At 38.1% G+C, this 15,090-nt stretch overlaps 1 protein-coding gene across 3 annotated transcripts in view; it reads left to right on the top strand.

Moving 5' to 3' along the window:
• PSMA8 (proteasome 20S subunit alpha 8) overlaps window positions 1-15,090 on the top strand; it is a 41,660-nt gene that overhangs the window by 237 nt on the left and 26,333 nt on the right. For 2 of the 3 annotated variants that reach the window (XM_032421448.1, XM_032421447.1), the window contains exon 2: window positions 13,198-13,324. In XM_032421448.1, coding sequence (XP_032277339.1) covers window positions 13,198-13,324 — 127 coding nt within the window. The remainder of the gene's footprint in view (window positions 1-13,197; window positions 13,325-15,090) is intronic. The other variant, XM_032421449.1, reaches the window with a different exon arrangement.

The raw sequence follows: 15,090 nt of genomic DNA, 5'->3' as shown, positions 1-15,090 counted from the left end.
CCCCCCCCCCCCCCCCCCCCCCCCCCCCCCCCCCCCCCGCCGCCCGCCATGTCTTCCTCACCCCGCTGCCCCAGCCCAGGGCCGTGGTGTAGCGGGTCAGAAAAGGAGTCTCCTACTTGTGAGAATTGCTTCGTTTTTTTTATTGAGAGAGATGCCTTTTCTGAAATTTGGGCTGGAAGTGACGGGATAAAAGTTAGTAGATTTCATAGGTGGGCAGCTGCTTTTGAAGAACGATAGCTACAGACACAAAACTGGGGTGTGAGTTGAAGCTTTGATTTTAGAAGAGATATTAATGCTGTGTCTAACAAAGGAATAAAAAACTTCCTCCAGCCAGTAACAGGCTTCCTGGATGCACATGATCTGCTTCCTCAGGAATCGACAGATGCATGGAAAAGTAACAGTTCCTTCATGTGGGTACTGTTGTTTAATAATAATTACATTAAAAATAGGCCATGCCTGTTCCCTGAAATAGGGACAAATCAATGTAAAATTGAATCTGTTGGCGAGGAAATGGTCAAAAACGCTAAGCCAGTTATCACACACTTCCACCTGTTAAAAGTAATTGTCCTAAGATTTTCACCGGAATATTTGGCAGCCTTTTAGAGGCTCTGAGCCCCAAGAATCTCCCTTCTTTTGCCACTTTTTTGTTTGTTGTTCAAATAATGCTGAAATTCTTTGAGAGATTATACCCTACTTTATATTTAAGTATCCACATTTCTGAAAAACTTAAGTACTCAGGGTAGCAGTAATACTCCTGACAAGTTTTAATTACATTAATCTCATAGTGATTTATAAAACTTAAAAAGGACAAAATTGCCATGGTGAGCAAGAATCTATTACTCCAAATCCTCTAAGTCCTAACGTATGAATTCAGAAGGATACTATTTATTTATTTATTTATTTATTTATTTATTTGAAGATTTTATTTATTTGAGAGAGCACTCAGGCGAGAGAGAGAGAGAGAGAGAGAGAGCTCACGAGCAGGGAGGAGGGGTGGAGGGAGAGGGAGAAGCAGACTCCCTGCTGAGCAGGAGCCTGTCTAGGCTCAATCCCAGGATCCTTGGATCATGACCTGAGCGGAAGGCAGACGCTTAACTGACTGAGCCAAGCCACCCAGGCGTACCTGAAGGTTACAATTTCTTTTAAATCTCTCGAATTTCATGAGCATGTTTGTTGTGCATTTTGGAAATTGAGACACCAGGTGTGAGAATACACATTTCTAAGTCCAGCAGTGTCTCTATTTTTCCTCACTGTCCATACCAACTTAGTTATGGAAGGAAATAATTCACTTTTATTGTAAATCTATCAAATGTAAAGTGGTAAAAAAAATAACACTAGAAAGAATCTTATCATTTTTTAAGTATTCTTCTATTTAATTGGGCCCTCTAGTTTTGCTTCTGTTTTATAAGTAATTTTTTTAGAATTGTAAATTTAAGAAAAGCCTGATATAGCTTAAACCAAAAGGGTACCATTTTGATAAAAACAAAAAGTTATATAATCCCCAGTAAGGCATGAAGCATATGGTTGGAAAATAATGCCCAAGTTTTAGAGCCTAAAATAAAGACAGTAATGGGAGAAGACTGGGGTGTAATAAGAAGCCACATTGGCTCATTTAAAATGTTTTAAGAATGCTATAGAACTGATTGATAGTTCCTTTGTAATCAGCTGTAAAAGGGTAAGGATATAAAAATACCTATAGTGGGCATTTTTAAAGATACATTGGAAGGATGAGACAGTTTTTGTCTCAGGATTCTGAAATTATAATTTGCATCTTTGTATGGAGTTGTTCATTGTGTTTCCTTGAGGGTGCTATGACCTTTTATTTGGGGTGAAGTTTATAATGGCACTTGCTTATTAAAATATGTCTCAAAATATTCTGTCTATAAACAACATTTGTTATGATGAGTTGCAAATAAGCCAAGGTTGACCAGTTTTGACCAGTATGTGGATGCAATATTATTTAGTAATACAAGAAGTTATAGGGATCACAATTAGAGGCTTGGGTTCTACTTCCTTCTTTGGTGATTATCTTATAGCATGAAGTGAGGCAAGAGGACTGTTTTCTTTTTGCTTTAGTTCCCTTTTCTATAAATGAAAAATATGTTTGAATAACATTTTGGAGAGGTAATACCTTTCTTCTTAGAAAAAAAAAAAAAAACAATGACTCCTTTACAGTATTCCCATGAAAAATATAAGATTTATTACCATTCCTCATTCTGTCCTTTCCCTGACCCCAAACTGTTACTAGCTCCATGTTTCCTGCTTTTACAAATCTTAGCTTCACATTCTGGCCATCACTGTCTTCCATAATCCTTATCCACCCTCTTTAATTAAAGGGGCAGCTTCATGGTTTTACTCATATATGTTTGTGGGTAGAGGAGAAAAACACCTTTATTTATGCCACACTCCCTTTTATGTATCCTCTGAGAATCTCTGCACATTTCTTCTTCTTGATGAAGCCTTCTCTGATCTGCTCCAGCCATACTGACTCTTACTCTTTTTCTGAACTTAACAATCTGTACCACATAGCATTATAGAGTGTCTACTATTTGGCCTCGTTTTCACTTTAATTTCAAGTATATTTAATAGTCTTCTCACACCAACTGGATAGTAAGATCTTCAAGAACCTAGATAGCATAGGGACACCTGGGTGGCTCAGTCCATTAAGTGTCTGCCTTCGGCTCAGGTCGTGATCCCAGGGTCCTGGGATTGAGTATCACATTAGGCTCCTTGCTCAGCGGGGAGCTGCTTCTCCCTCTGCCTGCAGCTCCCCCTGCTTGTGCTGCTTCTCTCCTCTCTGACAAATAAATAAATAAAATCTTTTAAAAAAAAAAGAATCTAGGTAGCATAATTCCTCTTGTATTTCTACCACATGATATAGTACAGTGGAGGGGCAAGGTAAAAAGTAAGCCTTTAAGTAATATTTCTTTTGTACCAAATATTTTATGTATGTTATGTAATGTTAAGTATAGTATTTAATCCCCTTTTTATATATGTGGAAACTGATTCAGAAACTTTGATAGCTTGCTGAAGGTAACCAGCTAGAAAGTGATGGAGCCCACGTTCACACTTAATTTTTTCTAGTTCCAGAGCCTCTGCTCTTTGCATTGTATCATGCAATTTCTTCAATAAATATTTGTATAATAATTAGCCATCATATCATGAATATGGAAGTCAGGTATATATCATGCAAAGCAACTAACTTCTCTAAGCTATAGTTTCTCTAATAGTAAAATAGGTACCAAAATAGCACCTGCTTCATAGGGTTGATGAGAGAGTTAAATGAGGTAATAATACATGTTAAACATCTTGCACAGTGTCTGGTTCACAGCAGATATTTAATAAAAGATAGCTATTATTATTTACTATTCCTTCATTTTCACTTTTCCCTTCACTTTTGTCTTTGATTCTTCTAGCGCTTTCATTTATTATTTCAAGACATTTTTATTGAACACTTATGTATGCCAAACATGGTGCTGGGTTCTAGGGTTTCAGATGAATAAGATAGACTCACTTCCTGTCCTCAGAGAGCTTACTATCTAGCAGGCACATTAGATGATTAAGTAAATAGTCCTAACAAGGCCTAAATGAGTATTATAATGGGGAGAGAAGAGGGGGCAGTATGGGAACTCTAGGTGTTAGGAAGGTTCTCCTGAGGAAGTAATATTTAAGTAGACACCTAAAAGATGAATGATATGTTGAAAAGTGGGAAGAAGGAAGAGTATTTTAGACAAAGGAAATAGCATGTGAAGACCAATTAGCAAAAGACAACTATATTCTATGAATTGGAAGGCATTCCAGATTGCTGAAGCAATGTAAAACCAGGAAGAGATAAAGCTAGAAAGGGGGGCTGGATCATAGAATGACTTTAAGGAAATAAGAGGCCTTGAAGGGTTTTAATGTGCCTGTTGTCATTCTCTAGATTATTACTGATCAGTGCTTCTAGTAACAGACTGCATTTGTCCAACCACAGAGGTACTTACATGACCCAGGTAGAGTCATTCTTAGTTTCTATCCTCCTGAACACAGTGATGAGCATGTGACTCAAATCCATCCTTAGGACTTTTTAAACTCGAGATAGTGGTAGCTTTTTTCCTCTGGGACAACTGTTGGGATGTGTGTCCAAGATTGCCAGTGGCCATCTTTTTTTTTTTTTTTTCTGTAAATACAGCTTCTCTGTATTAAGAGAGTGAAAGGCCAATATGCAGAGTAAATATTACAGTCCCTAGATCTTTCTGTTTCAATTCCAGCTCTGTGCTGTCTCAGTTTGCTTAGTGAGAAATGGTCCTTACTAGTACAAGTGTTTAAGTAAAGGAATGCCACATTCAGATTTTCTTTTTTCTTTTTTTCATGTTTTTATTTTTCAAAGATTTCTCAGACTCCAATGTGGTCAGTGGATTGGATAATATCAAGACTGGAAGCAGGGAAACCACATAGGAGTCTATGAAGCAATCCACATGAAAAATAATAGTTTTTACAAGGGTTGGGGCAGAAAGGAGAATAAGGCAGATTCCAGAGAAACTTTAGTGGTATAGTTGAATATGAAGCTCTAAGTTTGACTGAAGGATTGAGGTTTGGACTTGTTGAGGTTGAGATACTTATAGAAGCCTTATAGGTAGCCTCTAAAATGACCTACAGTGATCCCCACTTTCTGGTGGTCATGCCCTCGTGTAATCCTCTCCCCTTGGGTGTGGGCTGAATCTAGTGACCTGTTTCTAGGAATTTGGATAGGCAAGAGTGATGGGATGTCACTTCAGAGGTTAAGTTACAAAGAGATGGTGACTTATGTCTTGCTCATCCTCTTTCATTCTCACTTGCTTATTCTTGTGGAACATAGCTGCCGTTTTTAGTTGCTCTATGGAGGGTCCAATGTAGCAAGGAACTGAGATCCTTAGTCCCAACAGTGTGTGAGGAATTGAATCTAACAACCATGTGAGTGAGCTTGGAAATGGATCCTCCCTCATGAGCCTTGAGGTGAGTGCAGCCCTGGAAGGCAATTTGATTGCAGGCCCTTGTGAGAGACCCTAAGCTAGAGGATAAACTGTGTCCAGATTCCTGACCTACAGAGACTGTGAGGCATGAGTATATATAAATATACATGTTTGGAACTCAGGGGATTGATATGGACTGGAGATAGTAATTTTGAAGTGCATCATTTCTCTCCCCTGCTTAAAATATATGTTGAAGGTAGAGTAAATGAGTATTGTTGAGTACTCTTCTTCTCTTGAAAAGATGAAATGTAGACTATAGACTAATGGACTATGTAGAGGATAACCTACAACCATGAGGGGCCTTAATGACCTGTGTGTAGTCTACCTTGACTAAACTCTGGGAGGAGTGGGGGTAGAAACCATGTTGCCATCAGCTGAAGGATGATGACAATATTTGGCTTTGAAGAGTTTGAAAAGGGGTGGGATTGAAGTGAAGTCGTCTTTAAGACTTTGTTTAAGATAAGGGAGACTTTAGCATGTGTTTAAATTGTTGGTGAGAAAAAGCCGGTAGAGAAATTCAAGGTTTGTTTGTTTTTATGTTTATTTATTTTTAACTTTTTATTATGGAATATTTTGAACACACAAAGATATAAAGGGAATACCATAATGAACCTCTGTATACCCATTACCCAGCTCCAACAATTACCAACATTCTACGAATCTGTTTTATCTTTCCCCAACTTTTCCCTCTTTCCAATAGAATAATTTTAATTGAATTTTTTATTGAGATCATTGTAGATTCACATGCAGTTGTAAGAAATAATACATAGAGATTTGAGGGCACCTGGCTGGTTCAGTTGGTAGAGTACGCAGCTCTTGATCTCAGGATCATGAGTTCAAGCTTCATATTGGGTGTAGAGATTACTTAAATATATAAACTTAAAAAAAAAAAAAAAAAAGACAGGTGCCTGGGTGGCTCAGTTGGTTAAGCGACTGCCTTCAGCTCAGGTCATGATCCTGGAGTCCCAGGATCGAGTCCCACATCGGGCTCCCTGCTCAGCGGGGAGTCTGCTTCTCCCTCTGACCCTCCCCCCTCTCATGTGCTCTCTCTCTCTCTCTCAAATAAATAAATAAAATCTTTAAAAAAAAAAAAGAAGCCATACATAGGGATGCCTTGTGTACTTTTCCCATTTTCTGCCAATGGTAGCATTTGCAAAAGTATAGCACAATATTACAACCAGGTTATTGACATTGATATAAGCCCACCTATTTTATTCAGATTTCTCCAGTAACCCTTGTACTAATTCATGTGGATATTAAGTTCTGTCAGATTTTATTGCCTGTGTACTTTCTTGTATCCACAGTGAAGATATTGAACAGTCCCAACTCCACAAGGATTCCTTATGCTGCTCTTTTATTACCACACACACCTCCTTCCCCTGCCCACACACCCTCCTATCCATAGCGCTCATCTCTCAAAGCAGTCATCTGTCCTCCATTTCTAAAATGTTTTCATTTCAAAGTATTATATAAATGGTATCATACAGTACGAAACCTTTGGGATTTGCTTTTTTTTCCCTTGAGGTTCATCTAAGTTGTTGAATGTATCAGCGTTTTATTGCTGAGTAGTATCCCACAGTATGGATGTACCACAGTATTTATTCTCTTGTTGAAAAACATTTGGGTTGTTTACAGTTTGGAGCTATTATTTATAGATATGTTATGAACATTTGTAGCAGTTTTTTGTGTAAACATAAGTGTTTTTTCTCTGATATAAATCTCCAGCTGTGCAATTACTGGATCATATGGTAATTACAGGTTTGGTTTTATAAGAAACTGCTAAATTGTTTCCCAGCGTAGCTATATCATTTTATATCCCCACTAGCAGTGAGTGATCCAGCTTCCATACATCCTTGCCAGCATTTGGTGTTACTATTTTTCATTTTGTTCATTCTGATAAGTGTATAATGATACCTCATTGTGGTTTTAAATTAGCCATTAAATGGCTAATGATGTCAAGCAGATTTTCATGTGCTCATTTGCCATCTGTATGTCTTCTTCAGTGAAATGTCTTTCATGTCTTTTATCCATTTTCTAACTGGATTGGTTTTTCTACTATTGAGTTCTGACAGTTCTTTATATATTCTAGATTCCAGTCCTTCCTCAGATGTGGGGTTTCCAAATATTTCCTCTGTCTCTGTAGCTCGTCTTTTCATCCTTTTCTCATGGACTTTCATAGAGCAAAAGTTTATAATTTTGATGAGACCCAATTTAACAATTTTTCCTCTTATGGTTCATATTTTTGGGTGCCAAGTCTAAAAACCCTTTGCCCAGATCCCAAAATTTTCCCCTAAAAGTTTATAGTTTTGCATTTTACATTTAAATCTATTATTATTTTAAAATAAATCCCTGATAACAAGATATTTCATCATTTAAATAAAGTTGTCTCTTAAGACCATTATCATTCCTAATGAAATTGACAAAAACTCCTTAATATTTTGTAGTAGTCTACATTCTGATTTTCCTCATTGCTTACAAAATGTCTTTTTGTAATTGTGTTGAGTCTGAATCTAAAGTCTGTGTACTGTGCTTAGCCCTTAGGTATCTGTTTTATTCTTGAACAGCATCTCCTCTTTTTTCATGGCTTTGACTTCTTGAAGAGACTGGGTGAATTGTTCAGTGGAGCGTCCCACTTTCTAGATTCCTCTGATTGTTTCCTTGCCCTCGGAGATACTATTTGGAGAGACAAGTATAATGAATAAATAAATAATTATAAATGTGCTGACTGAAAGGACAGAACGGGTTGTTGTTTAAAGAATAATAGAGAAGGACTCCTTGAGGTGAAATTGAAATTGAGACCTGAAATAGGAAGAGAAGCATTCCAGGCAGAGGGAATATTACATGTGAAAGTTCAGAGGAGGGAAACAGAATTGTGCTTGAAAAAGTCTCGAAATAAGGTTATGTGGCTGGAGTTTGGTGAATAACAATGACATACTATTGGAGAAATAGGCACGAGCTAGATCTTTCCCAACTTTATAAGCAAGACTAAAGAGTTTTAAAAGATTTTCTAAGTGCAGAGGAGTGCTGTGGAAGGATATTCAAATGAAGAGTAATCTGACCCTGCTAATGTTTTTAAATGCTCACCCTGGCAGCCTTGTAGAGACTAGGTGGCAGTACAGGATGGGGGTGGGAGGATGGAGAGGTGGGGAGCAAAGGTAGAAAGTGGAAAACCTAGTAGGCTATATGCAGTCCTGTATAGTCCAGGCAAGAAATGATGGTTGCTTGTATTAGAGTGTTGATGGGAAGTTGGATAATTTGTGTAGGTAAAATGGACAAAAGCAAGGTAATTGGCTGGAAATGGATGGTGTGAGAGGAGGAGCTATAAAGGATAACAACTGGGTTTTTGGCTTAACAAGTGGAATGGATGGTGACTCATTTTCTGAGATGATTCTGGCTGCCAGTTTTGTAGAGTCCAACCAACAGACTTGAGCAATGGAAACTTAACCAAGGCAAAAGGGTCCATAGTGACTTCCAACCCCCTGGCTGAATACAGACGGGCCCATCAGGCAACCCATCTCTAAATATCCATAGGCCATAACTAACCAATGGGCTACTTAAAACCAGGCACAGTTACCAAAAAAAGGAAAATTCCATATGTCCCCATACCTCCTCACCTTCCCCCTTTATTTTATTTTTTGTTCCTATTTATTTTATTTATTAAAATATTTTATTTATGTATGTATTTGAGAGAGAGAGAGAGAAAGAGAGCTCAAGCAGGGAGGAGGGGCAGAGGGAGAGAATCTCCAGCAGACTCTGTGCTGACTGTGAAGCTTGACGCAGGGCTCAAACCCACCATCCTGAGATCATGACCTGAGCTGAAATCAAGAGTTGTATGCTTAATCAACTGAGCCACCCCAGGAACCCTTATTTTATTTATTTTATTTACTTTTTAAGTAGGCTCCAGGCCCAGTGTGGAGCCCAACATGGGGCTTGAACCCTGAGATAAGACCTGAACTGAGATCAAGAGTTGGACGCATAACAGACTGAGCCCCCCAGGTGCCCTCTCCCTTCCCCCTTTAAATCCAGCCCCCACCCACTGCCTTCTGGCAGACAGCCTCTTCCTTGCTGTCCTGCCTGCTTCTCCCTTGTGGTGTATTCAGTAAAATTCTATCTCCTTTGTTCCGCTTCAGGTGAATTCTTTCACCACCTGCGCCACTGGCTTCTATTCAATCGTCACCCCACATTTGGGAAGCCCCATCTGATCGGGAGAGATACCACAAGTTTGTGATACTTTTAACAAGTTATGAAATAGTTTTCACAAATAGTCTTCCTGCTTTTCTAGTGTTTTTAAAGTAGATGTGGATGTTGAATTTTATCAAATGCTTTTGTAGCTTTTGTCATTGACCTTATTCTATTTGTTTTAGTTAGGACTATTTCAGTTGCAAGCATCAGAAACACAACTCAAACTGATTTAAACAAAAACTGAGGATGAGTTTGAACTGCATGGGTTCACTTATACTCGAATTTTTTACAATATAGTATTATAAATGTATATCTCTTCCTTATGATTTTCTTAGTATTTTCTTTTCTCTAGCTTACTTTATTGTAAGAATACAGTATATGATGTACAAAATATGTGTTAATCAGCTGTTGATACTGGTAAGGCTGCCAGTCAACAATAGGCTATTAGTAGTTAAGTTTTGGGGAGTCAAAAGTTATACACGAATTTTCAACTGTACAAAGGGATAGAGTTGGCACCCTTAACCCCTGCATTGTTCAAGGGTCAACTGTATTGAATCAAGTACCCAAAGGGAGCAGGGGTAAACCTTCCTTTTAGTCTCAATTATATGAGGTGCCTTCTTAGCGCAGTGGGCAGCGCGTCAGTCTCATAGTCTCAATTATATGGCTACTAGGGTCTTAAATGATATCCCCAGAACTGGTATGTCTCTGTCTCTCTTTCCCTCCTTTCCTCTTTTCTGTCTTCCTCTCCATCTCTTGCTTCCTCTATGTATTACTTTCACTCTCAGACATGACCTCCCTAAGAAGTGGCTCCTAGATAGTCCTGGGCTCCAGGCTCCTATCAATAGGTAAAGAATTATCCTGTCTTCCAAACATTTGCAGTAAAACTTCTTCTTCTTTTTTTTTTTTTTAAGATTTTATTTATTTATTTGACAGAGAGAGACACAGTGAGAGAGGGAACACAAGCAGGGGGAGTGGGAGAGGGAGAAGCAGGCTTCCTGTGGAGCAGGGAGCCCAATGCGGGGCTCAATGCGGGGCTTGATCCCAGGACCCTGGGATTATGACCAGAGCCCAAGGCAGACACTTAACGATTGAGCGCCACCGAGGCGCCCCTCAGTAAAACTTCAAGGATTTACTGTTTGATGAGGCTGGGGTGCATTACAGCCCCAGCTAAAGACTCAGTATTTCTCCAAGAAAAATTGAAGTGCTGTTGTTATCAGAAGGGCAAAAATAACAGATCTTCACTATCCCCTGTAACATTTATATTAAAAGATTTACTTTTATTGATATTCCTAAAATTCCTGGAATGAACCATAATTGTTTATGGAATATTACTGTTTTTCTGTATTCATAGATTCTATTTGTAAATATCTTGTTTAGAACTTTTGACATCAGCTAAAAAAAATTTTTTTTTGACATCAGCTTTCCTTTTTTTTTTTTTTGACATGAGCTTTCCTAAGTGAAAATCATTAGTACTTTTCTTTATTTAGAAAATGTTTTATTTGCCAGATTTTAACATCGTTGCATAGCTTTCCAAAACAGAGTTAGGAACATTTCCATTTTGATGTGTACCATGGAATAATTTATTTTTTTTTAAAGATTTTTTTAAGATTTATTTTTTTATTTGTCAGAGAGAGAGCAAGCACACAAGCAGGGGAAGCACCAGGCCGAGGGAAAAGCAGGCTCCTCACTGAGTAAGGAGCCTGATGTGGGACTCAATTCCAGGGTCCTGGGATTATGACCTGAGCTGAAGGCAGAGGTTTAACTGACTGAGCCACCCAGGTGTCCCATTCATGGAATAATTTAAATAACATAGGAATTACCCATAACAGATAATCAGGAAAAATTCATCCATGAACCTTCTAGGCATGACACTTGTTTTTGAAATTATCCCATGTTTGTTTGAGAGACTGTGTTTTCTATATTTTCTTGAGTCCGCATGGGCAGTTTTAAATTTTTCTAGTTTGTCATCCTTTTCACATTGGTTAACTTAGGGTTATAATTTTTAAATTCTTGGTTTTTCACAATTGTATATAATTTTTACACTTTGCCCCTCTTGGCTAGATTAACTGAGACATCTCTTCATTATTATTTAAAAAACTATCTCTTGGTATTACTTATCAATTTTATTGTTTTCTCCCTAATCATTAATTTCTGCTTTTTCCTTATTCACCTTGTAAGCTTAGCTTAAATACTTTTATTCCTTCTTGAACTTCTTGAATGAATTCATAATTATTTTTTATTTGATTTTATAAAATGAGATTATGAATTTTCTTGTGAGAATAATTTTACCCACATACAAAAGACTTTGATATTAGGATTTTCATTATAAACATTTTCTAGGGGTGCCTGGGTAGCTCAATCGGTGTAGGGTCTGCCTTCGGCTCAGGTCATAATCTCAGGGTCCTGGGATCGAGCCCCGCATCAGGCTCCCTGCTCAGCGGAGAGTCTGCTTCTCCCTCTTCCTCTGTTCCTCCTCCCTGCTTGTGCTCTCTTTCTCTCTCTCTCTCTCAAATAAATAAAAAATATTTAATAAATAAATAAATAAACATTTTCTAGATAGTCTGTGTTGGAAGTTTTAATTTCTTTATTAAGTCAAAACTGTTTAGGTGAGAATTATAAAACTTATTATATGTGGTGATCGATTAATTTAATTTCATTTATTACAATTTGGGGAAAATATTGAGATTTTCTTGAGTCATAATATATGTTATATTGTTATAATGTCCCTTGGCTTGATAAGAAGGCATAATTCCTGTAGGATATAAAGTTCAACGTGAGTCTCTTAGATGAAGGTGGGAATGTCGAGGGAGGGTTGTTGATTTTAGATAGGATGATTAGGTAAAGGCCTATCAGATAAATTGACAGACTGGAATGAAGTGAGGGAACAGTAAGAGCAAAAGCCTTGATAAATTGTCTTAAGTTTTATTTAATTGAAAGATGTGGGGCGCCTGGGTGGCTCAGTTGTGAAGCATCTGCCTTCGGCTCGGGTCATGATCCCAAGGTCCTGGGATTGAGCCCCTCATCAGGCTCCCTGCTCAGTGGGAAGCCTGCTTCTCCCTCTCCCACTCCCCCTGCTTGTGTTCCCTCTCTCGCTGTGTCTCTGTGTCAAACAAATAAATAAAATCTTAAAAAAATAAATAAATAAAGATGTAATCTCAGGTCTAGTTCTGTATTTAAACTGTTGTGTATTTCTACTTCAATGATACTAATTCAGAGCCCACCTATTTGCATAAGTAGTACTAATATCACACTTGGCTACAAGCCAATCATAAACACAAATACCTGTATCAAAATATTTAGATCACCAGTGTAATACAGAATTAAACTTCTCATCTATTACTCTTGAACCCCTGAGAATATAGACATGTTTCCACGGAAGTCCCAGTTTGAGAACTACTATCCTTATACATTATTCTTTAGACATTTTCCCACTTCACTCCCAAGGGAAGGGATAGAGGGAAGAACAATAGTGATTCTTCTTGTTGTATTCATGTTTGAATGGAGGTTTTATTGATCAGTGAACTGGAGTGAAGGCATTTGGTCTTTCTCTTGGCTGCTTATAGCCCCCAAGCATTATCCCTCCAGATTGTGAGATACATGGGAGAGCTTTCAGAATTTTATCTACTTAATTTTCTATACTACTTCTGCTACCACCACTACTAGTATTGCCCATTCTATAAGGAATCCATATAGATTCCCAGCATTTTCTTTCATTTTGATTAAAATTGTTCCCTATCTAGTTAGCACTTCTTCAGGTGTATTGCTTGAGTTTAGGACACTCTTGTAGTTTCAGCATTGGTGGTATATTCTTCCAATTTCTACGTATTTGTCTTCTTTGCTTTGGGTTTGGAGAATGGGACTTCTAGTAATCCCGTACCTATGCAGCTGTTTTCTTGGAAGTCTACTTTTCTCAGTTTTATTGAATAGTTAAGGAAAAGCCTTTTCCTCTAAGTCATGTGTTACAATAACTTCATTTTAATGTTAAAACTGACATTAATTATGTTTTTTTTTAATCATTTGACAGGTTGGAATCCGAGGTACTGATATAGTTGTGCTTGGAGTAGAAAAAAAATCTGTTGCCAAGCTTCAAGATGAAAGAACTGTGAGGAAAATTTGTGCCCTTGATGACCATGTTTGCATGGCTTTTGCAGGTACTTATGGAACTACAGTAATAATACAGAGTATCATAGTGTAGTAGGGTAACACAGTTGGCCCCTCCTACAATCATCCTGCTACATTTATGCGACACGTGGAGATATGCTCCATTTCTTAACACAAACAGTATACCCTGTCTTTTCCAGAAGATCACATCTCTATAAACATGGATTTCTGATAATTAGTTTTGATAAAACAGAAATATTAAAAGATACATATTATAGTACCCTAATTATAACTTCAGGTAGCTGTGTTTTCTTTTTAAACTTTTATTTTTAAATAATTATAGATACTCAGGAAGTCATTAAAAAAAAAAAACGGGGGGGGGGGGCCTGGGTGGTGCAGTGGGTTGAGCATCCGACTCTTGGTTTCAGCTCCGGTCCCGGTCCTTAGCGTGGAGTCTGCTTGAGATTCTCTCTCCCTCTCCCTACCCCTTCTGCTTGTGCACTCTCTCTCTCTAAAATAAATAATCTTTCAAAACAAAACAAAACACAGGGAAGTCTCCTTTACCGAGTTTCCCCCAATGGTAACATCTTCAAAAACCAGTAAATTGACGTTGTTACAAGCCACAGAGTTTATTCAGATTTAAACAGTTTTATATGCATTCATTTGCATGTGTGTGTGTGTGTAGTTTTATTAGACTTATCACATGTGTAAGTTCATGTAACCATCACCACAATCAAGATACACAACTCTTCCATCAACCGAAGACTACCTCATGCATTCTTCCTCATCTCTAACCTCTGGTAGCCACTAATCCATTCTCTTCTCCATCTCTATAATTTTGTCATTTTGAGAATGTTATGTGAATAGAATCCTGTGATATATAACCTTTTCATCTTAGCTTTTCTTGTTCAACATAATTCCCTTGCCATTCATCCAAGTTGTTGCATATATCAATAATTACTTGCTTTTTATTGCTGAATAGTGTTCCATGATAGGGATGTACCACACTTTTGTTAACAACTCACTGGTTGAAGGACATTTGGATTATTTCTAGTTTTTGCCCAGTACAAATAAAGCTGGTGCGAACATTTGTGTACAGGTTTTTGTGTGAACATAGGTTTTCCCTTTTTTGTGATAAATGCTCAAGAGTACAGTTGCTGGGTCATATGGTAATGCATGCTTAGTTTTATAAAAAGCTGGCAAATTGTTTTCCAGAGTGCCTGAACTATTTTGCATTCCAACTAGCAGTGTATAAATGATTCATTTTCTCTGCATCCTCAGCAGCCTTTGGTGTTGTTACTATTTTTAATTTTAGACATTTTTATAAGTGTGTAGTGCTATTTCATTGTGGGTTTAATTTGCATTTGACTCATGGCTAGTGATGTGGAACAGATTTTCATGTGCTTATTTGCCTCTGTATTTTTTTTTTAAAGATTTTATTTATTTATTTGACACAGAGAGACACAGCGAGAGAGGGAACACAAGCAGGGGGAGTGGGAGAGGGAGAAGCAGACTTCCCGCTGAGCAGGGAGCCCGATGTGGGGCTTGATCCCAGGACCCCGGGATTATGACCCGAGCCGAAGGCAGACGCTTAACGACTGAGCCACCCAGGCTCCCCTTGCCTCTGTATTATAGCAAACAAGGCATGTTTCTTGTCATGTGTGCATGCACATGCACCCATTTTCTTTTTATTTTTTCTTTTCTTTTTTTCCTGAAATAAGACTTTAGTGTGCACAAAGAAAGCTCACATTAGTGACAGAGAGAGGAAGGAGGGTGGGGCGCGTAGGTGGCCCAGGGAAACCAGGGGGTATGGAGA

This window comes from Phoca vitulina, unplaced genomic scaffold (assembly GCF_004348235.1).
Source record: "Phoca vitulina isolate PV1807 unplaced genomic scaffold, GSC_HSeal_1.0 scaffold24, whole genome shotgun sequence".
Classification (NCBI taxonomy): Eukaryota; Metazoa; Chordata; class Mammalia; order Carnivora; family Phocidae; genus Phoca; species Phoca vitulina.
The sequence above is the reverse complement of the archived record's forward strand: the minus strand, read 5'-3'. Positions and strand labels throughout refer to the sequence as shown.